This window comes from Cavia porcellus, unplaced genomic scaffold, assembly GCF_034190915.1.
Source record: "Cavia porcellus strain 051 isolate PalLab524CR breed Dunkin Hartley unplaced genomic scaffold, mCavPor4.1 scaffold_25, whole genome shotgun sequence".
In the NCBI taxonomy this organism is placed as follows: Eukaryota; Metazoa; Chordata; class Mammalia; order Rodentia; family Caviidae; genus Cavia; species Cavia porcellus.
The window spans coordinates 44,333,875-44,361,495 of NW_026947508.1; the positions used below are offsets into that span (position 1 = coordinate 44,333,875).

General features: G+C 36.6%; 1 protein-coding gene across 5 annotated transcripts in view; it reads right to left on the reverse strand.

Annotated features, from left to right (window-relative positions):
* Agbl4 (AGBL carboxypeptidase 4) overlaps positions 1-25,798 on the reverse strand; it is a 1,435,759-nt gene extending 1,409,961 nt beyond the window's left edge. For all 5 annotated transcript variants that reach the window (XM_063236476.1, XM_063236477.1, XM_063236475.1 and 2 more), the window contains exon 1: positions 25,498-25,798. In XM_063236476.1, coding sequence (XP_063092546.1) covers positions 25,498-25,531 — 34 coding nt within the window. In that variant the 5' untranslated portion in view covers positions 25,532-25,798. The remainder of the gene's footprint in view (positions 1-25,497) is intronic.
* Between the last annotated feature and the right edge of the window lie 1,823 nt (positions 25,799-27,621).

The window sequence follows — 27,621 nt, forward strand, 5'->3', positions numbered from 1 at the left end:
AGTCAATTTTCTGCCAAAGCATTTTATTTGCCTACATTTACCAGGGCTTTGCAGAGCTACAACAGAGAGATCCCCACTAGAGTCACCTTTCCCCCTCAATGATACAGAATGTTCCTGGGAAAATGGAAATGTGTTGAAGTTAATTTTTTAAAGGAAAGGACTGCCTGCATGAAGCAAAATAAAGAACTATCCAAGTTTTAGCCTTCAGATGAAGAACAGGACTGACTGCCAATCCAAAACTAGCATCTGAAATGAATATATGCTTCTCAGATGAAGAAATACAAATGTCAAATAAATATATGAAAAAATGCTTAACATCACTGGTTATTAGAGAGATGCAAATTAAAACAACACTCAGATTCTATCTTATTCCAGAAAGAATTGGTATCATCAAGAAATCAACCAATAACAAATGCTGAAGTGGCTGTGGGGGACACAGGAACCCTTATCCACTGTTGGTGGGAGTGTATACTGGTGTAATAATGGTGGAAATCAGTATGGAGATTCCTCAAAAACCTAGGACAAGGGGTCCCATTTGATCCAGCTTTCCCCTTCTGGCTATTTTCCTAGAAAAATTAAAAAATCATACCAAAGTAATATATGTGCACCCATATTTACAGCAGCAGTTTATAATAGCTAAATCTTGGAAACAACCCAAATGCCCACCAACTGAAGAATGGATAGAAAATATGGTTTCAAATATATATATATTGGAGTACTATTCTGCCAAAAAGGAGGAGAAATTTGAAGCATATCTAGGTAAATGGATACAATTTGAGACCATAATCTTAAGTGAAATAAATAGGACTCACTTGTAAATATTCCATTGTCTCCCTGGTGTGAGAAACTGAAAAATAAATAAGGACAAAAATGTACAATAGTGTCATGGTTTATGTTTGTGTCCCCCAGGACTCATGAGTTTGCATTGTTCATTTGTGATGGTTCATTGTATAGTGCTTGGATTGATGGTGTCAGTGCTCCACCCACATAGGAGTGGAGCCAGGATGTGATGCGATGGCAGGAAGAAGGTGTGACTTGCTCTTTGCTGGTTCGAGCTCGCTGTGGGCGGCCACCATGAACTGCGGTCCAACCATGCCCGCCTGTCTTGGAGCCAACTGAGTGTGGACTGAAACCTCCAAAACCTGTAAGAAATAAACCTTTCCTTTCCCCAGTTTGGACTTCAGGTATTTTGTCTCAGCGACCAGTAAAAAGTAACTAAGACAGAAATTTGGTACTGAGGTGTGGGGTCGTTTGCTGTGACTATACCTGACCATGATTTTGGATAGGCTTTGGAAATGGCTTGTGGGCAGAGTTTGGAAAGGTTTGGACATGTCACCTGGATGCATAGAGCTGGAGCAGCTTAGGCTGTTCTGTAGAGGAGATTCTGGTCAGAGCTCAGGAGACCACAAGGCTGATGATAGAAAGCCTCATGGTAAAGACCAGGCTTGGGAGGTTTCTGCTGGAAAGGACTGCATTGGTTGTTGGACTCCACATGATGTGTGTTATGGCTTGGCAGAAAGTTTGTCTGCATTTTGCTCCTGCCCAGAGACTTTGCCTGAGACTTAGACAAAGGGCAATGGACTGATTAATCTTGAAAAAGAAATTAAAAAGCAATCAAACATTGAGGCTGTGGCATGGCTATTGTTGGGGTCTTTTAGCCAGCTTTATGTTTCAAATCAGGAGCAAAGAGCCCAGCAGGATAATTTCCAATACTGTGAGTTTGGCCTGAAGGAAGATTCCAGGAAGGGTGTGGATTGTAAAGACAGAGTTGAGATTTTGATTCCTGAGGAGAAACAGAGAGATAAGAAAGATGGCCTCAGGGCATCCCAGGAAGCAGGTCCCCACCCTGTGCAACCTCATAGCAAAGATGAAAAATTTTGCTCAGAGGAAAAAGCTGCAGAGTGCCATGCTCCAGAATGGTGACAAAGGCCACTTGAGGTTCCAGAATGGCAGCGACACAGAGAAACTTTTCATCACAATCAGGTAAACAGAACCCTGCAATCCAGGCAACTGACCCCTACAGCCAAGAGAGAGAAAAGCCTGGCCACTGCTTCAGCTAGCAGCAAACCTTGGCGGCATCCACAAGGTGCTGATTTTAGGTGCAAGGAAAATGCACAAATTCTGAGGGTAAGACGGCTTCCACCTCGTGCAGTGTGCCCCTGAGAGGGCAATTTGTAAAGATGTAAGGGTGAAGCTGAAGGTGCAGTGGAGGCCCCAGAAGTTTGGAAAAGCCAGGAACGTGGATGATCCAAGGAAAGCTGCAAAAAGCGAGCAGAGAGGATTTAAGAGAAAAGCTGCTGGAGTTGAAATAGCTGGAAGTGCCACGGGGGTGGAATCACCCAAGGCTTTTGGAACTTGCAACCAGATTGCTTCAGATGCTGAGTGTAGAACTCTAGGACTTAATGTTTGCCCTGCTGGATGTTGGAATTGCTTTGTTTCGAATGCTTTCTATTCTCTTGTTTGTAACTTTTGGAATGGTAATGTTTATCTTGTGCCTTTGCATTTCAGAAATGTTTAACCTTGTTTCTTTTGTACAGGGGCTTACAGTTAAGAGTTTGCCATAGATCTTGAAGGAGACTTGGGGCTTGGACTTTTTGGCAATGTTGAAGCTGATGGACTTTGGCAACTCTTGGAGGTGGACTAAATGTCTTTTGTGTAAAGGATGTACGTGAGTCCTGGGGGCCAGGGGTGGAATGTCATGGTTTATGTTTGTGTCCCCCAGGACTCATGAGTTTGCATTGTTCATTTGTGATGGTTCATTGTATAGTGCTTGGATTGATGGTGTCAGTGCTCCACCCACATAGGTGTGGAGCTAGGATGTGATGTAATGGCAGGAAGAAGGTGTGTCTTGCTCTTTGCTGGTTCGAGCTCGCTGTGGGCAGCCACCATGAACTGCGGTTCAGCCGTGCCCACCTGTCTTGGAGCCAACTGAGTGTGGACTGAAACCTCCAAAAACTGTAAGAAATAAACCTTTCCTTTCCCCAGTTTGGACTTCAGGTATTTTGTCTCAGCGACGAGTAAAAAGTAACTAAGACAAATAGACTGTGTGAAATAGGAAGAAACTGTTCAAAAGAAAAGAACTAGAGTGGGAAAGGGGAGAAAGAAAGGAAGGGAAAGGAAAAAAATAATTTAAAAGAAGATAAAATGGAAACATAGCTTTGTAAATAGGGAGGGGAAGATGGATTCAAGGGAAGAGAGAGGACTAGAAAAAGAGGAATCAAAATATATCATGTACAGGCATAAATTCCCTATGATAAATATGATCATTATGTATATCTCAAATGTACCAATAAATTAAATTTAAAAATAAAGGTCATATTCTAATCAGTTATATCATGCTGAAATTCTCTAGGAATTTCAACAAAAACATCTTCATATTATTTTCTCCTCACAGACACCATAGTGAAACAGGAGGGAATGGTCCAACACTCCCCAAGAGGTACCTTTTATTTATTTCTTTTCTTCCATGGATGCCCCAAATGCTCTATAGGTACCCACAACTACCTGAAATACCATATGGCTTCCCCAGGAAGATATTTGTCTTGGCTGAAGCAAGCTTTTGTCATGACTCTACCCTTACAGACTCTGCCTGCAGTCCCTATAGATGACTACCTGGCAGCCCTCCTCCATCAAGTCAAGAAGCTCTTCTATTACCCACAATCAATCAGAAAGTCTGACCTCCCAGTACTCTTACTGGGTCCTTTATGCATACTCTTCTCCCTCATTCTCTGCAATGTAACTCCTAAGAAAGCACCTTTCAGATAGTATTTTTTGCACATTCATGACTTCTGTCTTGGGAAAGCATGCTAAACCTATACCCAAAGGCCACTGCCAACAAAAGAAGCCTGCAGCCAGAGTCTGTAACACCAAAGATTGCTGGTGTCAAAAGCATCCAATGGCCAGAGCTGGTGATATCAAGATCTGCTGGTTTTAAGAATAGGCAGCAACTGAAGCACCTAAGCCTGAAAGTTACTAACCGTCAAATAAAAGGACAGCAATGGAGAATTGTCAGGAGCCACCACTAGGGGCCAAAAGCATTTCAAAGGTTTGCTGGTAGCTATTTGCTTAAGCAATAAAGAGAATCTCTAACATTAAGAGTTAATAACTTCTGGCATTGAAAGTTCATGTATACACTTCACCAATTTGTGATTTCTATAAAAATTTAGCAAATAAATCCTCAGCCAGTTGGTAACATCTTGGTGGTCATTAAGAAGCCCTTCCTTTTGAGGGCCCTAAAGAAGAGGACAAATAATGGTGACATTTCTCAACAATGAAGTATCTGAAAACCACCATGTTTGATTCAGATCTTAAATATATCAGGGACCTAAACTAGCTGGTGAAAATAGATCTGACAGTCATTATGTGTAAAACAAAACTTCAAGAAGGACCAAGGTACTGCATTTTTTAACTATTTCTTTGTGGGTATGCTTATAATTGTATAATTTTTTATTTCTTCCCTTCCTTCCCAAAAGAGTAAATATGTGAAGTACAGCAGTGCCTCAGTTCACCAATTTAACTCTCTCCATAATTCTGATTACAGAATTTATTCCATAATTCTGATTACAATACTATAAAAACTAAACTTCATAACTCGAGATACCATTGTGCTTGGGAATGTGAGGCAGTTATATATCTATTAAAGCACCTGTATCTAGACATAACTAAATTTTAAAAATAACTTTGTAAAACAAAAACAATTTTAAAATAAACAGCAAACTCTTAACATTAACTATGTATCAGTAACATTTCTATAATGGCAATAAACACTAATACAACATGCAGTATCAGTGTGAATCTGACATTTGTTTTTCACATTTCATATTTTCTTTTAGATATTTTCTCTAACTTTGTCTAGGTCTAATGGTACTAAGTGCACTGACAATTATTTAAAGAAAAATTTTTAAATCATCTGTGATTTGTCAACTTATTAGCCAGTTAACTTTGACTAAGTTATTTACCTACATGAGTCTTTCATTCCTCATTATAAAAACAATGATAATAATAACTTTCTTATAATAAATCAATAAAGATTAAATACATTCCAGAATTTATAGCATATAGCACATGTCTAACACAATGACTTTTACAATATGAACTATGCATATGAAATTTCTGTATGTTCTAACATAATATAAAAATGAGACTATAATCATCACATTAAAGATTATATAAATTAAAGAAAATGTCAAACTTCATAAGGCATTGAAGAACTAAACGACATAATACTGTGAACAATGTTTAGCACAAAGCAGGCTCTCGATAAATGGTTACAGATCTACAACCAAAACACTTAAGGAACCCTGGGGGATTTAGTAAACTATCTACTCCAGACTACTATATGACTGCAATATTTACATAAAATAAACATTCATTTATAATACAGATTATGTCACATATTAAAATCATTAATTATTCAAGGTTTGAATCCAAAAACACTCACAGTATGTTATTAGAGCTAATATAAAGTGAATTTCCCTTGTAGGACATTACTTTTATTATGTATTAATAGAATACATATATAATTATACTCATATACAATATTGCTCTCTATGCATGTAATCTCATATGTCTGCATAGAAGACATAAAATCAGTTCTAAAATACATTAAAATCTTTATAATATTCAGACTGTCAAAATTTTACATATCATTATTTTTCAAAATCTTTAAAAATGATTTTTTTCTCTCCAACATATTCTTTTTTCAAAATATATCCACATTTATTTCTTCAATCACATACATTTTCATTAGTTTTATCTCCTCTCCTGGCTCTCTCCCAAAGCCAATTCTCATATTTCTAACTGCATCCTCATCAGTCCACACAATGATTCTATTATTATCTCAAATTCAAAGTGCTAAAATAGGAGCTGACAGCCTGCACAGTGAACTCCACCTAGGCATGCAACCTCAGCACCTCACCCAGACCTCCTAGGGCCTGATACAGGGTCCCCAAACATCCAGGAACCTTTAGTAGATCACTTGAGTCCTGGCTGGGCCCTGCCAAGCAACCCCAAGTGACAGGGGAACCTACTGCACTGAATAGTGCAAACTGAAGGCCTGCACAGTGAACTCCACCTAGCCTTGAAACCTAAGCACCTCACTCGGACCCTGGTAGCACCCTGCCCAGCATCCCCAAGCAGCTGAGGAGCTATAGTGCATCATGTAACATGAGCTGCAGGCCTGCACGGTGTACTCAATCTAGCTGTTTAGCCTTGGTGCACCACACAGAATCTGGTAGTCCTGCCCACCAACCTCAAGCAGCCAGGGAGCTTCAGAGTGCCAGAGTGTCATATGGGGTGAGCTGAACATCTGCTCAGCTTATTATCCCCACTTAAGGAGCCTTCAAGTGGCATTACAGACCTGGTCAGGCCTGCTTAATGATCCCCACCCAACTGTTGGCAGTATACAGACAGACATTCTGAACTAGGACGCAAATGAGACCTAGCATTCAGCTTCCCCGGGGGAATACAGGAAAATGGCAAAAGAACAACATGCAATCTCAAGCCTCCAGCCCACATTAAACAAGCCTAGAAGACATGGACATAGATTAAAGGGTAAATTATACACTTGAAATATACACTTTTGAAATAATATTAACTGAAGTAAAGAAACAACACAATGAAGTTGTAAAGGAAATCAGATGAGAAATAATCTCCCAGGTAAAACAATAAATGATAAATGTAATGAAAGAAATGCTGAACACATCTAAAAAAGACATAGTTAAAAAAATATAACAGCACTGCCAAGGGATGGAAACCTTGAATGAACAATATAAGGAAGAATCAGAATGCATAAAACAGACTCAAAGATATATCCAGGAAATCAAAAATTCCATCACAAGCTGGAAAAACTGCCTCAATGAATGTAAAGATAGACCTTCAGACCTCAAAGACAAGATTGCAGCTAATGAACAGGAAAGGCAAGATCCTTTAAAAACAAAAAGTAATCTGGAAATAATAATTCAATAGTTCCAAGATGATGCAAAGAAAGACAACATTAGATTCATAGGTATAAACAAAAAAGGTGACAACACAAATGATATTAAAAGACTATAGGACTAGTAGCAGAAAATCTCCAAACATGGGAAATGAAACTGACACGCAGGTAACTGAATCATACAGAACTCCAATTAGCCATAACCAAAATGAATCTACACCCAGAAATATAATAATCAACATACCAGAAATTCAATATAAGAACAGAACATTAAAAACTGTTAGAGGCTCCCCGTTACCCATTGTGCTTAGGGGAGTGTGGAGTTCTAGGCAAGCAGGCAGGTGCTATCAGTTCCAGAGGCCCAGCGGCCTGGCATAAGTGCCCTGAGCACTTTCCCCTGAGTCCAGCTAGTTTGAGACCCTCTCTCGGCCCCGGCCAGGGAACCTCGTGTCTTGTGGGTGCACTGGAACAGTGCAGCAGGTCCCAGGAGCAGGTATCAGCCTCCCCTCTCCTGGCTGTGCTTGGCGGACTGTGGCATGCTAAGCAAGCAGCCGGGCCCCATCGGTTCCAGGGGCTGGGCTTGAGCCGGCATGCTCCACCCACAGTGACCCTCTATCAATCCAGGGACCTGGGTGCCAGAGTCCCAGGAGCTGAGGGCATAGAGGAGGATTTCCTGAGGAGACCCTGAGGAAGCCTTAGAATAACACTCAAAACATTTGAAACACAGAAATATAGGCAAATCACAAAACGAAAGACCAAATCACAATCTCAAAACTCCAGCCCATTCAAAGAAACCTTAGGAGTGATGTATATAGAAGAAAATAAATGCCATATACATCAAATATCGGACATAATAGCAACTGAAATAAACAAGCAACTTCAGGAAGCTTTAAAGGAATTCAAACTCAAAATAATCTCCCAAGTAAAAGACGAAATGATAAAAGAAATGAAAGTGATTCTGAATATATCTAAAGAAAACACAGATAAAAAATTGGAGGAACTAAACAAAAAGATAGAATCCCTAGACGAGCAATATAAGAAACAAACAGACTACATAATGCAGATGCACAGAGATATACAGGAAATAAAAAACTCCACTGAAAGTGGTAAAAACTGCCTCAATGAAAGTGAAGATAGAATTTCAGACCTTAAAGACGATTTCAGCTAGTGAACAGGAAAGGAAAAATCTTTTAAAAATAACAAGGAATCAGGAAACAACAATTCAACAACTGCAAGACGATGCAAAGAAAAATAATATAAGATTGATAGGGATTAATGAAAAAGAAGGAGACAACATAAAGGATGTCAAGAGGATATTTAGAGAAGTAATAGCTGAAAATTTCCCAAGCATGAGATCAGAAACCGAAATCAGGATCAGTGAAGCATATACAACACCAAATAGTCATAACCAAAATAAAACTACACCCAGACATATAATAATCACCATCTAAGAAATCCAACACAAGAATAGATTATTAAAAGCTGTCAGAGAGAAAAGACAGATCACTTATAAAGGAAAACCTATCAGAATCACAGCAGACTTCTCAGCACAAACAATAAAGTCAAGAAGAGCATGGAGTGAAGTATTCCAGATCCTAAAGCAAAATGATTTCCAACCTAGACTGATGTATCCTGCAAAACTATCATTCAAAATTGATGGTGAAATATAATACTTCCATGACAAAGAACAGCTGAAGAACTTCATGAACACCAAACAAATCCTCCAAAAAATATTGAAAGACAGTTTAGATACACAAAGGAAAAAACCACTAAGCAAAGCAGATAATTAAACAGAATAGAAAGATAAAGACAAAAATAAACGAGCATTAAACAGTAATAACCATTAATGTAAATGGTCTCAATGCACCAATCAAAAGAAACAGACTAGCAGAATGGATCAAGAAACAAAATCCAACCATATGCTGTTTACAGGAAACCCATCTAACCCAGAAGGATACCCACAGACTGAAAGTCAAAGGATGGAAAACAATACTTCATGCAGCAGGAATCCAAAAAAAAGCAGGAGTAGCCATTCTGTTTGCAGACAACATGAACTTTAAACCAACAATGACCATGAATGACAAAGAAGGTCACTACATACTCGTTAGGGGAAAACTCCAAGAGGAAGAGATAACTATCTTAAATATATATGCACCAAACTCCAGAGCACCCAGTTATATAAAACAACTAGGAACAGAAATGAAAACTCAAATTATCAGTAACACAATTGTAACAGGAGACCTTAATACGCCATTGACACCAAGGCACAGATCAACCAGACAGAAAATGAGCAAAGAAATAACAGAACTGAATCACACCTGTGAACAAATGGATTTGATAGACATATACTGAATGTTCCAACCAACAACATCAGAATACACATTCTTCTCAGCAGTACATGGATCATTCTCTAAAACAGACCATATATTAGCTCACAGAACATATTTAAACAAATGCAAAAGAGTTGAAATCATCCCTTGCATGTTATCGGATCATAGCACTCTGAAATTAGAAATTAATGATAAAAGATACTGCAAAAATCCCACAAACACATGAAAATGAATAACACACTCTTGAGTAATCAGTGGGTAACAGAAGAATTTAAAGAAGAAATTAAACAATACCTAAAAGAAAATGAAAATGCAGACACAACTTACGGGAATCTGTGGGATGCAATGAAAGCCGTCCTCAGAGGAAAATTTATTGAACTGATTTCCCACATCAGGAAAACAGAACGAATACAAATAAATATCTTGATGCTACACCTCAAAGAGCTAGAAAAAGAAGAGCAAGTCAAGCCCAAAGCCAAAAGAAGAGAGGAAATTATAAAAATCAGAGCAGAAATCAACACAATAGAGACTAAGAAAACAATCCAAAGAATCAACGAATCAAAAAGTTGGTTGTTTGAAAGAATAAATAAAATTGATAAGCCCCTAGCCAACCTTATTTTAAAAAGGGAAGAAAAAGCTCAATTTCATGCAATAAGAAATGAAAAAGGTGAAATCACTACAGACCCAACAGAAATACCGAAGATCATCAACACCTATTTCAAAAACTTCTACTCTCAAAGGTTTGAAAACACAGAAGAAATAGACAGATTCTTAGAAACATATGAAGTACCAAAGCTAGATCAAGAAGATGTAAAACTGTTGAATAACCCAATCTCTGTTAATGAAATTAAAAATGTAATTAAGTCCTTACTTACAAAGAAGTGCCCAGGCCCAGATGGATTCACTGCAGAATTCCACAAGAAATACAAAGAAGACCCAATGCTGACACTCCTCAAACTATTCAATGAAATTGAAATGGAAGCAATCCTTCCTAAGTCATTCCTGGAAGCAAATATTACTCTAGTACCAAAACCTGAGAAAGACCCAATTAAAAAAGAGAGCTATAGACCAATCTCTCTAATGAAAACAGATGCAAAAATCCTCAATAAAATATTGGCAAATAGGATGCAGCAAATCATCAAGAAGAGTATACACCATGACCAAGTGGGATTCATCCCAGAAATGCAAGGATGGTTCAACATACATAAATCAATAAATGTAATCCACCATATCAATAAAACCAAAAGTAAGAATCACATGATCATTTCTATAGATGCAGAAAAAGCCTTCGATAAGGTCCAACATTCATTCATGATAAGAACTTTACAGAAAATTGGAATAGATGGTCTTTACCTCAATATAATAAAGGCCATTTATGACAAACCAACAGCCAGCATCATACTAAATGGCCAAAAATTGAAAGCCTTTACTTTAAAATCAGGCACAAGACAAGGATGTCCTTTTTCACCACTCCTATTTAATATAGTACTGGAAGTACTAGCCTGAGCAATTAGGCAAGAGAGAGGAATAAAAGGGGTAAGGATAGGAAAAGAAGAAGTTAAATTATCATTGTTTGCAGATGACATGATACTCTATATAGAAGACCCCCTAAACTCTGTTGAAAGACTCTTAGATACAATAAATAAATTCAGTAATGTAGCAGGATACAAAATCAATGCTCAGAAATCAATAGCATTCCTATACACTAACAACAAAAACACAGGGAAATAAGAGAAACCACACTCTTCACACTAGAAGCAAAAAAATGAAATATTTAGGAATTACCCTTATGAAAGAAGTGAAAGACCTATACAGGGAAAATTATAATACACTGAAAAAAGAAATTGAAGATGAGCTCAGAAAATGGAAAGACATCCCTGGCTCATGGATAGGAAGAACAAACATTTTGAAAATGGCCATTCTCCCAAAACTGTTATACAGATTCAATGCAATCCCAATAGAAATACCATCAACATACCTTATAGATCTAGAGAAATCACTACTAAAATTCATCTGGAACCAGAAGAGACCTAGAATAGCAAAGGCAATTCTAAGCAGCAAAGGCAAGGCAGGAGGCATCACAATCCCTGACTTGAAGTTATTCTACAAAGCAACAGTAGTAAAATCAACATGGTATTGGAATCAAAACAGAGCCGAAGATCAATACAACCACAACTACAAACACACTCAACCACCTTATCTTTGATAAAGGAGGCAAGCAGGTTCACTGCAAGAACGACAGTCTCTTTAATAAATGGTGCTGGAAAAACTGGCTCTCCATTTGCCGAAAACTAAAGCTAGACCCATGTCTATCACCATGTACTAAATTAAAATCTAAATGAGTCAAAGATCTGAATATTAAAACAGAAACATTAAATCCATTGGAAGACAAATTGGGTAGAAACCTTGAAGACATTGGAGTAGGTAGAGAATTCATGAACAGGACTCAAACCGCATGGGAAATACTTCCCAGAATCAATAACTGGGACCACTTCTTATTAAAAAGTTTCTGCATGTCAAAAGAAATCTCCAGCATAGTGAAAAGAAAACCCACAAACTGGGAAAAGATTTTAGTGAACTCTCTCAGACAAGGGACTCTTATCTAAAACATATAAAGAATTAAAAAAACTCAGACCCCCAATATTCAAAGATCCAATCCAAAAATGGGCATCTGAGATGAATACACACTTCTCACATGAAGAAATACAAATGGCAAATACATACATGAAAAAATGTTCATCATCATTAGTCATTAGAGAAATGCAAATTAAAACCACACTGAGATACCATCTCACTCCTGAAAGAATGGCCAAGATCAAAAAAACCAACAACAAAAAATGCTGGAGAGGCTGTGGGGAAAAAGGAACTCTCCTACACTGTTGGTAGGAGTGTAGACTGGTACAACCTTTGTGAAGGTCAGTCTGGAGATTTCTCAAAAAGCTGGGATTGGAAGTCCCCTTTATTCCAGCTATTCCACTTCTAGGCATATTCCCAGAAGAACTGAAAGCATCATACCACAGTGATATATGTGCACCTATGTTTATAGCAGCACAATTTGTAATTGCCAGATCTTGGAAACAACCCAAGTGTCCATCAACTGAGGAATGGATAAAAAAGTTGTGGTATTTCTATACAATGGAGTATTACTCAGCTATAAAGAAGAATCACATTGAGATATTTAATCAATAAATGGGCGCAGCTTGAGACCATACTCATAAGTGAAATAAATCAATCTCGCATGTGTGAATACCGAATAGTTTCCCTAATGTAAGTAATGATTCAATTATATAAAAATGTGGTAATCATGATTCCCCATTATGTGGCCTTGAAGCCTTATAAAGTTTTCACTTATTAATTGGAAAGGCTTTATTCTGGGCTTGTTGATAGGGAAATATTTGAAGCTATAGTATATGAAGTCTTATTCAAATATTTCAAGGAAAAGGACAGACACTATGGCAACTACTATTAAGTCAGGTTATTTGGTGGTGAAGCACTAGGTTACTGAAACACTCATGCTTTGACCTGTATTGTTATATTGTTATGTCCTCTTTTATTTCAATCTCTCCCTTATTCATTAAAAAATTATTTAGTTATTTTTTATGTTTTTTTTATTAAGGGGAAAAATTAAAAAATTAGCAGGATATATAATAGTAAGTTTTTTTTTATTTCCTATTAACTTGTTTTGAAGTCCTGTAATACTCCCACTATCTTGTTTTGACTGATTAGACTCTGTTCCATTTTGTATGATAGTATCAAGTTTGAGGGTATAGGCAACTACTTTGAAGGCAATAAGATTCACTAAGATGCCCATTCTGGTTTGACTGTTGTCTCCTTTGGCAAGTCCTGTAATGTTTACAATGTTTAAGTTTTATTGGTCTGGTTCTGTACTGTTTTGTTCAACTTTATAATACCTAATGAGATAGACAATTCTTTTTAAGGAAACAAGAGACATTATGGTAACCATCGTTGATAACCTTGTACTCTGTTCTTATATCATGTACTATGTCTATCCTTAGTTTGGACTGACAGCTTTGTTTTGCCATATTTGACTTTATTCTCTCCCAAAAAAAGTAATAAGAACTAAGGAGTAATAAAACCCAAAATGTGTTAATTTTGTTGTAAAATGAGAGGGAAAAAAGTGCTCTAAAGGATACAACAGCAAGTGTGTTTAGGGGTGTTAAATAGCTGACCATATTAATGTTTTTGGTTGGATCATTGAACACAACTCTTTGCAGTCTCACTGTTTTAATGTCCACTTAGTATGCTTTGATACTGTAACTTGAGCAACTATCTCTAAGATGATAATATGTAATCTATTAACTGGTGATTTCTTGCTGGTTTTTTTTTTTGTAGTTCTGTATTACTTGTACCCTTACACTGCTTTGTTTTGTTTTGTTTTTTCTTTTTCCTTTTAAATAAAATAAAAAAAAAGAAATTCACTGACCTTATATTACTTTGTGCCTTATATAAATCTGCTTATTATCTTGAAAGGAAAAGTGAACAAAATTAAGAAAAATAAGCACAAAGTAACTAGAAACAAGAAAGAATCTGATAAATATAGTTCAAAAACAAAACTTGCAATAAATGTTTATTTAAATTCTATGTAACTATCCTTTTACAAAATGAGTAAAGTTTGCAGAGAGAGACAGTTTCAGACTTTTGAAATATGGTGCCATCCAAAGACTGCTTTAATTTTCATCAAAATCAATTTTCTTAGATTCAGAAAACTAATATGAATAAAGAGTGAATTTTAAACCCTGATTTATCTGGGCTACCATATTCAAAAGGCACATCTGATTTTCAGACATTCCATACACATTTTTTAAGCTATGTTTCCTAGCCTATTTCTTTCTTTAGTGCTAAATATTCTTATTTGGTAGCATATTTATTTAAAAATAAATGTTTAAAACAAAAGATGCTAATTTTTCAATTCCATCATTGTTTCCTGTAGTTTTTTACATAATTAATTTTTCAATTTTTATTTTTTAATAGGGCATGCTTTTAGTACACAATTCCATTCCTTGTGGGTAGCTGGTCCATAAACATAACACATATCAATTCTTTTTTTCCACTTCCCCACTCCTTCCTTTCCAATTCCTTTATTTCTTAATCCCCCATTCTTTGAGAAAAATCTAACTCCCTACTTACTACTGTATATCTTTTATTTTTCTCTTTATATTTTAGGTTTCACATATAAGAGAAATCATGCAATATTTAAGCTTGTGTGTCAGATTTATTTCACTTAACATTGTATTCTCAAGGTCCATCTATTTTCCTACAAGTGACTCAAGTTTATCCTTTATAGTAGAGTAGTACTTCACTGTGTATAAATACCATTTTTGGAGTACAGGCCCCATTCAACTCAGCTATTCTCCTTCTGGGTATTTTCCCAGAAGAATTAAAAACATCATATCATAGTGATATATGTGCACCCATGTTTGTAGCAGCATAATTTGTAATAGCTAAATCTTAGAAACCACCCAAATGCCCATCAACTGATGAATGGATAAAAAGATGTGGTATTTTTATATAATGGAGTACTATTCAGCTATAAAGAAGGATAAACTCAAGGCTTTTCTAGATAAATGGATACAACTTGAGATCATACTTATTAGTAAAATAAATCAGACTCACAAGCTGAAAGCGTAAATAAGATCCAAAATGCACAATAGATATTGTGAAATATGAAGAAACTGTTCAAAAGGAAAGAGAAATTGGGATAGGAAAAGGTAAAAATGAAGGGAAATATATGAAAGGGAAAATGAAGGGATATATATGAATATATATATATACATATATACATATGTATCTATATCTATATACATTCATATATATATATACATATACACATATAGGTAAATATATACACACAAAATAGTAGTTATACTACTAATTGTTATTAGTTTATTGAAAAGAAAGGTTTTTGTTATATTGTTTGATCAGTTTTTCATACCTAATATGAGCAACTACTTTGATGATAATAATATGCAATGTACTAACCATTGTTACTCTCCCACAATCTTATTTTGAAACTTTGTACCCTTATTTTTATTGTTTTTTCTTTAAAATAAAAAATACCATTTTTTATCCATTCTTTTGATGGACATATATACTACTTCCAAAACTTAGCTATTATGAACTGTAGCACTAATATTTGTGCGTGTGTGTGTGTGTGTGTGTGTGTGTGTGTGTGTGTCTACGTATGGCACTGAGGATCAAACCCAGGGTCATGCAAGGCAAGCGCTCTACCACTAAGCCACATTCCCAGCCCCAATATTCTTTGTTTTAATTTTTATATGGTTTTATTTATTTATTTATTTATTTGGTGCCGGGATCGAACTAATGACCTCGAGCTTGCCAGGCAGGCGCTTATGCCACTAAGCTAAATCCCAGCCCCAGCCCAATATTCTTAATTCTCAAAGTAGTTGGTAATGGTAAAAAACATATTCATTTTAGAACTGAAATACTTACACACCACAAGTGTCTACTGGCCTGCCAGATTCACAGCCACATGAAAGCAACAGTGAAAAATGGCGAAAGAGAAATGGAGACAGAGAGAGAGAAAGAGAGAGACAGAAACAGGGACAAAATAAAATAGACAAGAAGAAATAAAAGTGCTAAAGATCTAGGGTTAATTCAATAGGCCAAGCTCTGCAGCAAGACAAAGATAAGCAAACCTGTTAGCCAAAGAATTCAGGAAAGCTAGAACTGATATGTTTAGTGAGTTTGCCTAATTTACAATCTTTAGAATTTTGAGGAGAATAGATACTTAAGAAAAAATCTTTTCAAAAATCAGCACTATGAAAACATTTAGTTTACTGGTGTACAAACAAAATGAATTTATCAACCTGATTATCTCTTTTTGAATAATGATCAACATTTCTAAAGTTTCTAAATATGTATTTTGCAAAGCAAATACCCCCAAAATGAAGGGGTTTTTTTTTTTTTCAGTTTTGTTCATTTGTTCATTTTTGTTTTTGTTTTTTGGTTCTGCTCTTTGTTTTTGCTTTTATTTTTGTTTTAAGACAGTCTCACAAGGTAATTTAGGCTGGTCCTTAACTTACTGTATAGCCCAGGCTGACTGAGAACTTACAGCAATCCTCCTGCCTCAGCCTCCAGAGTGCTAGGATTATAGGCATGCACTCTAGGTGCAGTCTAATAAGGATATTTTTGTCACTCTAATAGCTAAAGAGCATATCCACACAGTTTTAAGTGAGTAGCACATTTTCAAGGTGAGCTGGAAACTTTTGATAACCTAATGTAAAATGGCATTAAAACTGGATAACTGAAGAAAATTTTACTTACTCCATTTCATCAGGATTACACTATTTAAATGTAAATTTTCTGAGAGCAAGTTTTTGCCAGCTGAAATCACTTTGAAGTAAGAATGCACATATGATAAAGTTTTTCCACCTTCCCTCAACCCCGACTTAACCATCTAATCCCTGAGATCATAATGTGGTTTAGTAGTTGGTTACAATACCAATTGTCTCAGAACATACCTTTTTTAGATTTCAGTGAAAAATATATGCAGCACCTCAATTACGTACTATTACTTAATTGAAGGAACACGCATTTATCTAGTCAGAATGAAAAATTTGCCAGTAGCAGAAAAGATCTAATCAGCATACTACAACTTAAAATTAATCCCTACTTGGCAAATGTATGTTAAAAGGAAAGAAAATGCCTCTTCCCTAAGACTTTATCATATAATATGAATTAAATAAACTAGATCATAAATGTCTCCTCAGTATATAACGGAAAGTGACTTTCATAAAGATAAACACTAAACTACACACAGTTTACGTTAAACTAACAGGATAAGGGTGTATTTGTCACTCTAACAGCAAGAAATATCATTAGAGAAATAAAATTACCTACTTTATTTACTCACTTAATTCTTAATCCAGCCCTATAATACATGTGATACTGAGATTCAAATCAAAACTCACATAATATTAGGGTTTTTCTTAGGAAGGTTAAAAACATTTACAATAATTTTCATCAGGTTGCAAAAAGTTTGCAAGCATTTCTGAAAATCACTGCTACTCTCATTGGTGGTACCCTGGTAACAACCTTAGTATACTTAAAAGTTAACTTTAATTAAAGTTATTTTGGGCAGGGAAGAGATCAAGAAGCCATTCACTTCGTGTAAGTCAGTGCCGCACAAGGGCTATGGGGAGGACAAGATGCCAAGATTCCCCTATGGTATAAGTGACCAACTGATCCAGAGAAACACAGGCTGAGATTATGGCTACTGAAGTAAAATACAACTTAATGTTTGTAGTGTTTAGTGTTTAATTGACTTTGCAGGCCTAAAGCTGGTAATCTGATCATCTATTTAGAACATAACAATTCCCAGTATGCTATCTATGGAAGATCTCCTTTGGAAGGCGGTAGCCACTGTTGATTCCCTGTCTTGTTTTGAAGTCCTGTAGTGTTTTCATTGTTTGGTTTGGTTTGGTTTTATTCTGTTTTGTCTTGTTTAATTTTGTATCTGATAGCATGGGCAGCCATTTCAGGAATGGCAGGATGAATTTGTGGTAGTTATTTTCAATTTGCTATGGTCTTGTTTTGAGGTCCTATATTAGGTCCATTGTTTTGTTTCTGTTGGTTCTATTCTGTTTGTTTTGATTTTCCTGTATTTGATGGTATGGACAGCTGTTTAGAGGATGGTGGGAGGCATTGTGGTGGCTGTTGTTTATTTCGTATTATCTTGTTTTGAAGCCCTGTATCACACAGTGTTGTTTTGGTTGGCACTGTTCTGTTTCATTTTGCTTGGTTTTATTCTCTTTAAAATAAAAAAGTTATTTTTATGTTTTTCTTAATCTATTTATTATAACACTAAGACTAATGTTCCATTCATACTCCACATATATAAAATTACTTTCTTACAGCAGCTACATGATCAGAGAAGGTCTTTAAACATAAAAAAGCTGCATGTCTCAGAAAATGGAAGCAACAAATTAATTCAATAGGTTAGCTAAAGAGTTCCATTCTCTATATGAATTGCACACACTTTATTAACTTTATTGGGTAAAGGATTCGTATATTTGAAATGAAGAAAATGAGTCTCAGAGAAGCACAAGTACACATTACATGATAGAGTTAGATTTTAAATCCTGTCTGTATAATTCCAAAGTACATACCCTATTTCCCACACTCTGCTACTAAAAGAGATGGACACATCCAAACATGATCTTTTTAATGGTACTGAGTATGGTAACTGAACCCAGCACCTTCACACAGAGCTACATGCCCAAGCCATTGTTGCTGTTGCTGTCATTTTATTAATACATGTTTGATGCAAATGCATTTTAATGTCATCTTGGGGAATCAGTACAGGTACATAATATAACTTGCTTCCTTTTCCTTAATCCCTCCTCTTCCCCATCCCTCCTCTAATTCTCCTTTCCCAAAGAGCTAAGACATCATGTCACATTCTTTATTTGTGGCAATGTCTCATGAAGTTACTAAATTGTTCATGTTGGGTTCAAACTTGCAGTCCTCCTGCCTCAGTCTTTCAGAGAGGTGGAATTACAGATGTGAGCTACTATTCCTGACTTTAAACAAGGTTTTAAATGTCCCTGTTCCATTCCCAATTCACAAATTATGTTTGCATTTTCAACTAAAATGTTTTGTTTGTAAGATGTTACAAAAAGAAGTTACTTCTTTTTCCTTCTTAAGTGTTAAACCCTCAATTTTCAACAGCCCAAACTCAAATATTTAATCTAAAATTTATAGATTAGCAAATCCTCATTTGTTTGATGCACAAATACTAAATGCCCACTATGAGTCATGCATTAATTGCCGTTTTAGTCCTTAAAACATCCAGCACTAATTCAACAGGTTTAAACGCATGTATTTCTAATATGAGAAATTTCATTAAACCCATATTGGACTAATTCAAAAAGACTATGTACTTTATGTCTAAAATATTTGCTGAGAACATACACATTATCTCTTACTCTATGGAAGAAAATTTGTGTTATTTTAAATCCTTCTGTGTGCCTATTCCCTTCCTTCACTAGCAATATTTCACAACTAGTAAATAAAGTTTGGAAGTAGAGTGAGGTGCTCCTATTGGTTTGGCGTTCGAGTCAGATAGGCCTGATTTAATGAAAGGAAATCAGGAAATGGTGTTACAGTCCTAGATTCTCTTCTTACTAGTTGTATGACCCGAGGTCAGTTCTTTAACCTCTAACACTTATTTAACAATTGTTAGAAGAGTAACAGTTCACTCTTCCCCTACTGCATGCTATAGTCTTTCTCATGGCATCAAACTGGAGAAAAGGAATGGAAAGAACATAAGCTTTGGTATCAATCAGACCTATTTCCAACTATAGAGTCTGAATTAATCATTTAATCTATCTTGAATACACATTTGTAATCTTAAATTCTTTCTTCAGGTCTACTGTGAGGCAAAAGTAGAGAAAGCATAAACAAAGTAAACCATAAAGAACCAAATAGTATAAGACACACTAATAATCCAAATAATTTAGGGTTCTGCATTAGAGATCTGTTTTGACAGAGATCTCATTAACTCAGCCATTTCCTACAAAGTATTCCTACCTTGAAGATGTCATATTCTTAGTTGGACATGGTGGTACACACCTGTAATCCTAGAGAAGGAGACCTAATTCAAATCTAGCCTGGACAATTTAGTGATTATAACAAGACCCTATCACGAATTAAAACATAAAAACTGTCTGGAAATGTGGCTCACTATTCAGGCCATCTGTTCAATACCCAGTGACAGAAAAAAAAGTCCAAATTTTTAAAAAGAACCTCTTAACTAATAAAAAGAAGAACTACTAACCTGAGCTTCAGAATTTCTGGAAATCATTTTTAAATCTCTGTTGTGTCTATTTAGCATGCATTCTCATGGAAAAGAATTCATTGTTCTTCATTACACAGCCAAAAAGATCAATGACTTCAGAACAAGAATGGGGAAAAGAATATAGTTTTTAGTTCTGTTAATAGGTGAGAAATTTTAGCAACATCCTGAATGAACTCTGTATTCTTACCTCATAGTTTACCCATGCCCCTACACTACTCTGCTCCTCATTTCTTCACTCCTATACCCTTCTGCCTACCACTTTCATTGGGCTAACTCCTTCTCATCATTCAAGGCATCTGTCTCTTGCTTTAACAGGCCTTCCTGAACTACCATTGCCACCACCCCTAGACTATCAGGAAATCATTCTCTGGCTTTAGAGTTGTATGCACAATTCTATAATGCCTGAATTATAATTTTCTAACTATTCCTTCACCAGGATAGAAACCACTTTAAGTCAGAGACTTTGCCCAATACATCTCTGAAGTTTCTAGAATTTAGTACAATGTTTGGAATACAGAAAGCACTAAATGCATTTTTTAATGAACTAATATTTTTTAAATGCCCTGACTGTGCCCATACCAAATCCTGAGAGCAAAAAACTACTGACAAACACTATAAGGCCCATGTCACATCATCCAGTGGCACTGTGACAGACCTTCCAATGTAGGCATTTATCCAGTACAAGCATACCTCTTTGTAACTACTTTCCAAGCATTTTTAATTGACATGGATACATAAATGTAATATAAGAATAAAAAATGTTTTGGGAAAAAAATGAGTATCACACTCAACGTGGTTTTTTTCCAGAGAACCATGATCCAGAGGTCATATATTACTTTGAAATAAAGGCAAGAAAAGTATACTGGCAGGCTGTTTTTCCTTTTCCCTTCCCCAATAACACTGTTGAAAATATTTAGTAATATAAATTTTTAATGCTGTGTAAAATTTTAGGAGTCTATTTGTATTTTTTTTATTTTTTCCCTTCAGTTAGTATTCAAATATGTTATTTTGAAAGCTTGTTTAGAGGCACAAAGGGTCACAATCAATAGTTTATAAATATAGATAGGACAAATAAGAGCATCTTCCTTTAGAATCTGAAAGAAATTTCTTTTACAGATTCCATTAAATAAATGAGAAATACAAAGAGTGACAATTAGCATATTCCCATATGGTGAACACTATCAGCGAATTATTTCAAGCTTTCATACTTGAAATAATTTTTTATAATCAGAAATATCAAACTCATCTAAGAATGAAATCTTTCTTAAATCAATATTAAATTTAACACTTCATTGATGAAATTTAACAATCAAAAGACTCTAAAACTCACATAAATGCTGTTCTTAAATGATTCAAAGTCAAAACTATAATTTTGTTAATCTGTACATAAAATATTCACCTTCTGACCTTTTTAACATATTATATAACTTTCCAATATTTCTTTTTGAAAGTAGCACTGAACTAACATGCTGAAACTGAATCCAAATGTAACATTTAGACCTTACAGAGATTTAGAAGAAATTAACACATAACTTTCTTGGTCAAAAAAGGTGTTTTCTGTCACAGTATTTTTAAAATTTTTTAATAAAACTATGCTCACTTATGTTACATAAGATATAAAGTTGACAAAAAATTTGAACTTTTAAGAACATTTCTTAAAAAACAGTAAAACAGTGTAAGTATACATTCATTTTCCACAAACTCAAAATCCTCAAATATCTACCTCTGATGCCAAAATTGATTTAGGAGCAAAAATTGGCCAAAGTTTATATGAAACTCTTCATGATTCGCAATCAATTAATATAGATATGATATTAATGTGTTTGATTTCAGGGTAATGTATTTGGCAGTATATGTTATACTGCCTTCCCATAATAAAAAAAAATCTGTATTCTGAAATATAGTCAAAACTGCCAAATAAGGAATTGCAGACCTGATTTTAATCTTCCTTTAAAGGTGATTTTATATGGGGCTGGGGTTGGGGATTTAGCTCGCCTGCCTGGCAAATGGAAGGTTGTGTGTTCAAGCCCCAGTACCAAAAATAAATAAATAAAGGTGATTTTACAACTAAATCTTTTTTTTTTTTTTTTTGTCTTTTTCGTTTTTATCGGTACCAGGGATCGAACTCACGACTGCCTGCTTACAAGGCAGGCGCTTATGCCGCTGAGCTAAATCCCCAGCCCCTACAACTAAATCTTTAGGAAAAACAAAACACACACACACACACAGTCCACATATCAATTAAAGTACCATTTCTTCAGGGATATAAGACATTGTATACTTTCCATACATTATTTCTAATTCTCACCTACAAAGGAAGTATTTACTACCCCCAGTTTATACATAACAAAACTGAAACCAAACAATGCTTATGCAAAAGATTTGAACCCCTGTTTTTTCCACTTCAACTTGCTAGAATATGCTTAAAATATTTTCTGTAAGGCAACAATTTTTATCATAGCTATTATGTTAGAATAGCCTGAAAAAATACATTTTATCACAATTCTTTCCAAATATTGAGCAAGTTGTTCAACTTCTCTGCATCAACATTTCACACATAAAACATAGGTAATATGAAACTAAAGTGACTAAAACACATGAAGCTCTTACCTACATTGTCTGGAACAAAAATAAGCATTCTGTAAGTGTTAGCTATTGTAACTAGAAATCACTAGACAGCCATATTTTACACCAGGTGATTCCAGCCAGCATTAAACTCAAGTCAAGCTTAACACTGGACTATTAACTAATAGTGAAATTCTCCCTCTTGGAACTCTGAATTAAGAAATAAGGATTGAGACAGTTTATAGTGATCAGAAGTTAGATGATCTGGACTTTACCTTCATCAAAATTACCAATGACCTCCTTGTTGTCAAATCTAGTTGTCAATCTTTGTTTTGCATCACCTGGAAGCATTCATTCCATTGAGCAATCCACTTATCTTCAAATATTATTTTGGATGTACTCTAATGCCACTGTTTTTATAACTTCTTAATCTCTTTGGGAGTCACTGGGAAATACTGCAGCTACTCAAAACAACATCCCAGGCCTCTCCTCCCTTTAAGACATTTCATACATATCTGTGTTAGCTTTCCATACTGTGACAAAACACCTGATATAAATGAGTTAAAGAAGGAAAGTTTTATTTAGCTCTTGATTTCAGAAGTTTAAACCCATGGTCAGATGGCTCCATTATTTCTGGACCTGTGCTGAGGCAAAACACATGATGGAGAGCATGATGGAACAAAGCTGCTCACCTCCTGGCAGCCATGAAGCAAGTAGTCGTCCCTCTCAAACCTAGCCTAGAGCCTCCTCAATGTTACCCATCTCAGCAATGACACCAGCTACTGTCCAGGTGTATAGGATAGAAAATGAGTAGTCTTTGATTTCTTCTTCTCTCTCATCTTGACATTTTACTACCTCCTATTAAATTTATCTCCTAAATATTTATCAATTCCTTTCTTCATCTTCATTGTTACTAACAATTTTCCCTGCGTCTTCTACTTTCCACTATAGCCAGAATTATTTTTCTAATGATCCTAATCATTTCAAGTTCCCACTTAAAAGTCCTTAATGTCTTCCTATTATTCTTAGAACTTTTGACCAAAATTTATCACATAGCCTACAAGTACTCTAAGATCTGGCTTCACCTTACTTCCCATTGTCCCACATGCACCCATATATGTCTCCCTGCTTTCAGGCATTTTCACATGGGTTTCCCTTTCTAGAATACTCTTTTGCTCTTAATTTATCCAATTCTTATCATATTTTAGGTAAAATACCACCTTCAGACAATATTATAACATTCACTTACTTAACATTTATTGAGAGCATATGAGAGCCTACACACTGTTCTAGATATGTACAATTAGTAAAATAAAGCTCTTATGGAGTTTCCATTATAGTTGAAAAAGACAGCTAATTAATGACACAAGTTGCTAAATTAAGTAACTTTAAAAGTAATAAGTGCATTATAAAAACATCGAAGTTCAAGGTAAGATAACGAGGTTCAAGCACTTTCCAGTGCCTACTTTGGTGTCTCACATATAGTTAGCATTTAGTAAATATAGTAAATATTATATTTGTTGAGTAGACCAATGAATAAAGGAATGACTATGGTTAAGTAATGAGGGAGCTAAAACTATAAGTAAAAAGAAAAAATTACTTTGTGTAAGAAACAGAAAAGTTATTGAAAGAAAAAGCAAGAAGCCTTGAGAGATAATGATCCCTTGGAACACTCCTGATAGTTCGGTTTCCATTTTCAGTCCTGTATAGTTTTGCCATAATCACATACACCAAGGGTGGAATAACTCAAAAGAGTTGCTGTTGCAAACAATCTATCACACCTACTTAGTACATATAAAAAAGTTTATATATGTATACTACTTTGACCACCCACCACCATACAAATCCCAAAGCCACTGGTTTTTTTTATACACTCTCTAATGGTATACTTTGAGCTGAACTTCCAGTTCTTTGGTTCTTGAATCCTTTTAGGGATATTGTCACTCCTTCCCACATAAATAGAAGTATAAAAACCCTTGTTTTCTTTGATAACACTGTAATGACATCACAGTGATGTTTTAGGTCACTCCCTCGCTCCATCTAAGCCCAGCCATAGCCACAAAAGATGCTCTCAGAAACAGAATCCTGGGTCTCCCTTCCTGTCAATTTCCTTAATCCTTAAAAGCTTCCAGTTCCAGAGGTGTGGACAACCACTCCTTTATGATTTCTGAATGACCTTCAAGATTCCATATACAGTAACACTGAGGCCGCAGCCTCCTCTGGTAGACTCCTAAAGACTAGGGTACTGGGTGTTCCCTCAAGCCTCCCGTCTTTTTAAGCATACATACAAAGATATGTACACTTAGTGATGAGGTGTAATCCTCAGGACCCTACACAGAAAAGCTCTGTGCAAATCCCTCTTAGTGGTACTGATATTAAAATAACACACCTTCCACATGCACCTGCCTCCTCTAATCCAGCCTCGCCCTGCTCCCAACCCACTCCAAATATTGCCGGTACAGGGATCCTTCCGTAGCTTCCACAGGGATGGGTGTGCACTCTCCATGACGCAGCCTGTCCCTAGGATCAGCCCTCACCACAGGTACCTCAGGACTAGGGGGCTCTGTCCCAGTCCTTCCCAGGCCCATGCTCACTTAAGTGTGTGCACACTTCCCACACAAGAGCTCCCACAGCAGGACTTCGAGGTTCCTGCCTGCCACTCATTGGGGTACACACCTCCTTTGAACCCTGACCCCGGGGTCATTACCCCACAGCACAAAACCACAGCGGCGCCTCTTCAAGCCTAGGGCCAGACCTTGTCTTCTGTTCCTCAGGCCAAAGATAGTCCAATTGCCTCAGCCTTCCTTTAATCGACCGCCCCCACAGACCTGCCTCAGGCGCCGTCTGGCTCCGCTCCGCCATTTTTTGTTGTCACTCACTCTCCAAGCCCACGCGAAAAGCGAAAACCGCGGGGCAGTGGGTAGCGGGTGATGGGATCCGCGGGCTGACGAGAGCTCCTTCAGATAGACGCCGCACCACGGTTGCCTCGGCAACCGGGGGCTGCTACCGGGCAGGCTGCCGCGTGGTGGGGGAGGCGGTACGTGCGTCCGAGGCCCCGCCCCCGCAACGCAGCCCCCTTGCGGGCCGGTAGCCTTCTGCGCTTGGATCTAGCCGCCGCCGCGCAACCGAGCCACGGCGTCCTGTCAACTGAGCATGCTCAGCTGCCCTGGGGCGCTGAGGCCAAGTCTGTTGGGATAGCACGCTCCTGCCGCTGATGGGAATCCTCGTGTTGACCGCAGAGCCTCACTACTTTGACCTTTCTATAGTTGATACTCAACTTTAGGGACTTGGGACAGATTTCTTGACTTCCCAGCACTCACCACCTATCTTGTTTGGTTTCATCAAGGTGTTAAATGACATATATGTATTCACCTTTATACTCTGTGCGCCCACACAAACTCAAACACACGGATGTTCAATGGCTTCTGCCTTCTTGTGCCTCCGCAACCACACCAACCCTCAATTCTAAAAAGGCTTATTCTGTATTTGTCAGAATACCTGGGATACTCATTCGGTGCCACTATCGACTCAGACTGAATTAGAAAGTTTCCTTTCCTGACCAGTTCTATAATCACATGGTTCACTGGGCTTTTCTTCTGTCCCAATGTTTAACAATCCTTTATGCATAATTTCCTTCTGTCTTACTCACTTGGCCTACAGTTCCCTAATACCCCGGTTGTTCTTCACCTTTCTGTACCCCGTAATATAGCGTGACACATAACATAAAGGAGATACACAGTAAATACAGGCTGAATGGAAAATGAGCCCTAAATTCCTACACATTCCTTATAGGTTTTATTAAGCAATAGATTTTCAAGTAAGTACCCTGCTACATAGATTTCTTCTCTCAAGGAGCTCACAGAGAACAGAACTAAAAGCTCTAACAAAGGTTAACTGTACAAAGTGTTACTGGATCCTAGAGATGGTGCTGATACTGGCAGTGAAGGGTAATATGTGAAGACTTCATAGGGAAGATGATTCGTTTTTTGAGAGGTACAGAATGACTAAATGCCAAAAATGTCAAACAGGTAAATGTGTATAGTGCATGGAGAAGGCATGCGTGAGCCCAGATGGGTAATGGGAAGGAAATTACAAGAATTCAAGTACCGCTGGGCACAAATTACACAAGGAAAACTGTTGTCTCTGAAGAGGTCACTCTTCAGAGACATGATTAAGTAATGACTTCATCGAGAGTCTCAAACAACAGAACCTGAAGCAAGGACTTAGTAATCTATTTGAAAGAAAACAAGTGACGGTGGAGACGAGAAAAGAGGAAAGGGTGGGAGGGAAGAATCCAAGAAAAATGTCAATGAGCTGATGGCTCTCTCTTGGAGACAGGTGAGCTTAATCTCACTGGAAACTCTTTAAAGAACTATTTAGACTATGTACCTCTACTATTGTCCCTTTGAAGAACAAGGAGACAGGGCCATTTATCTATCTCCTGATTTCTATCCCTGTTGGTTGAGGTTTGTCCTTGATCCCTAACCTCAACTTTCTTATGCTTCCTGGTTATATTACTGAAAGCTGAACAGATTTATACCTAGAATTTGAGAGAAAGCCTTCAGACAGAAAGTAGAAGGAAGATAAAGTCTTTGAGCTAAGATTTTGGCAACATGCATTAACCAATCACCTACATTAAAATCAGGGATAAAATATGGACCCCATCAAGAGTCTTCTATAGAAAGTTGTTTGAAAATATCCATCAGAAATAAAAGGTATCATGTGAGCAGTTTAAAATTCACAACATGAATGTACATGTACTTTTCACAAATTCAGATGTGGTAAAGATTGTGAGATCTGTGGAAATTTTAGTATGAGAGGGCTCACGAACAGCCAAGGAGACACAGGAACTTCATCAAATGTAGGGAAATGGAAAAAGAGAGAAAAATCTGGATTCCACTAAGATCCTGGCCTTATTGTAGCTTTAATTTTGTACAAATCACTTAAATTCA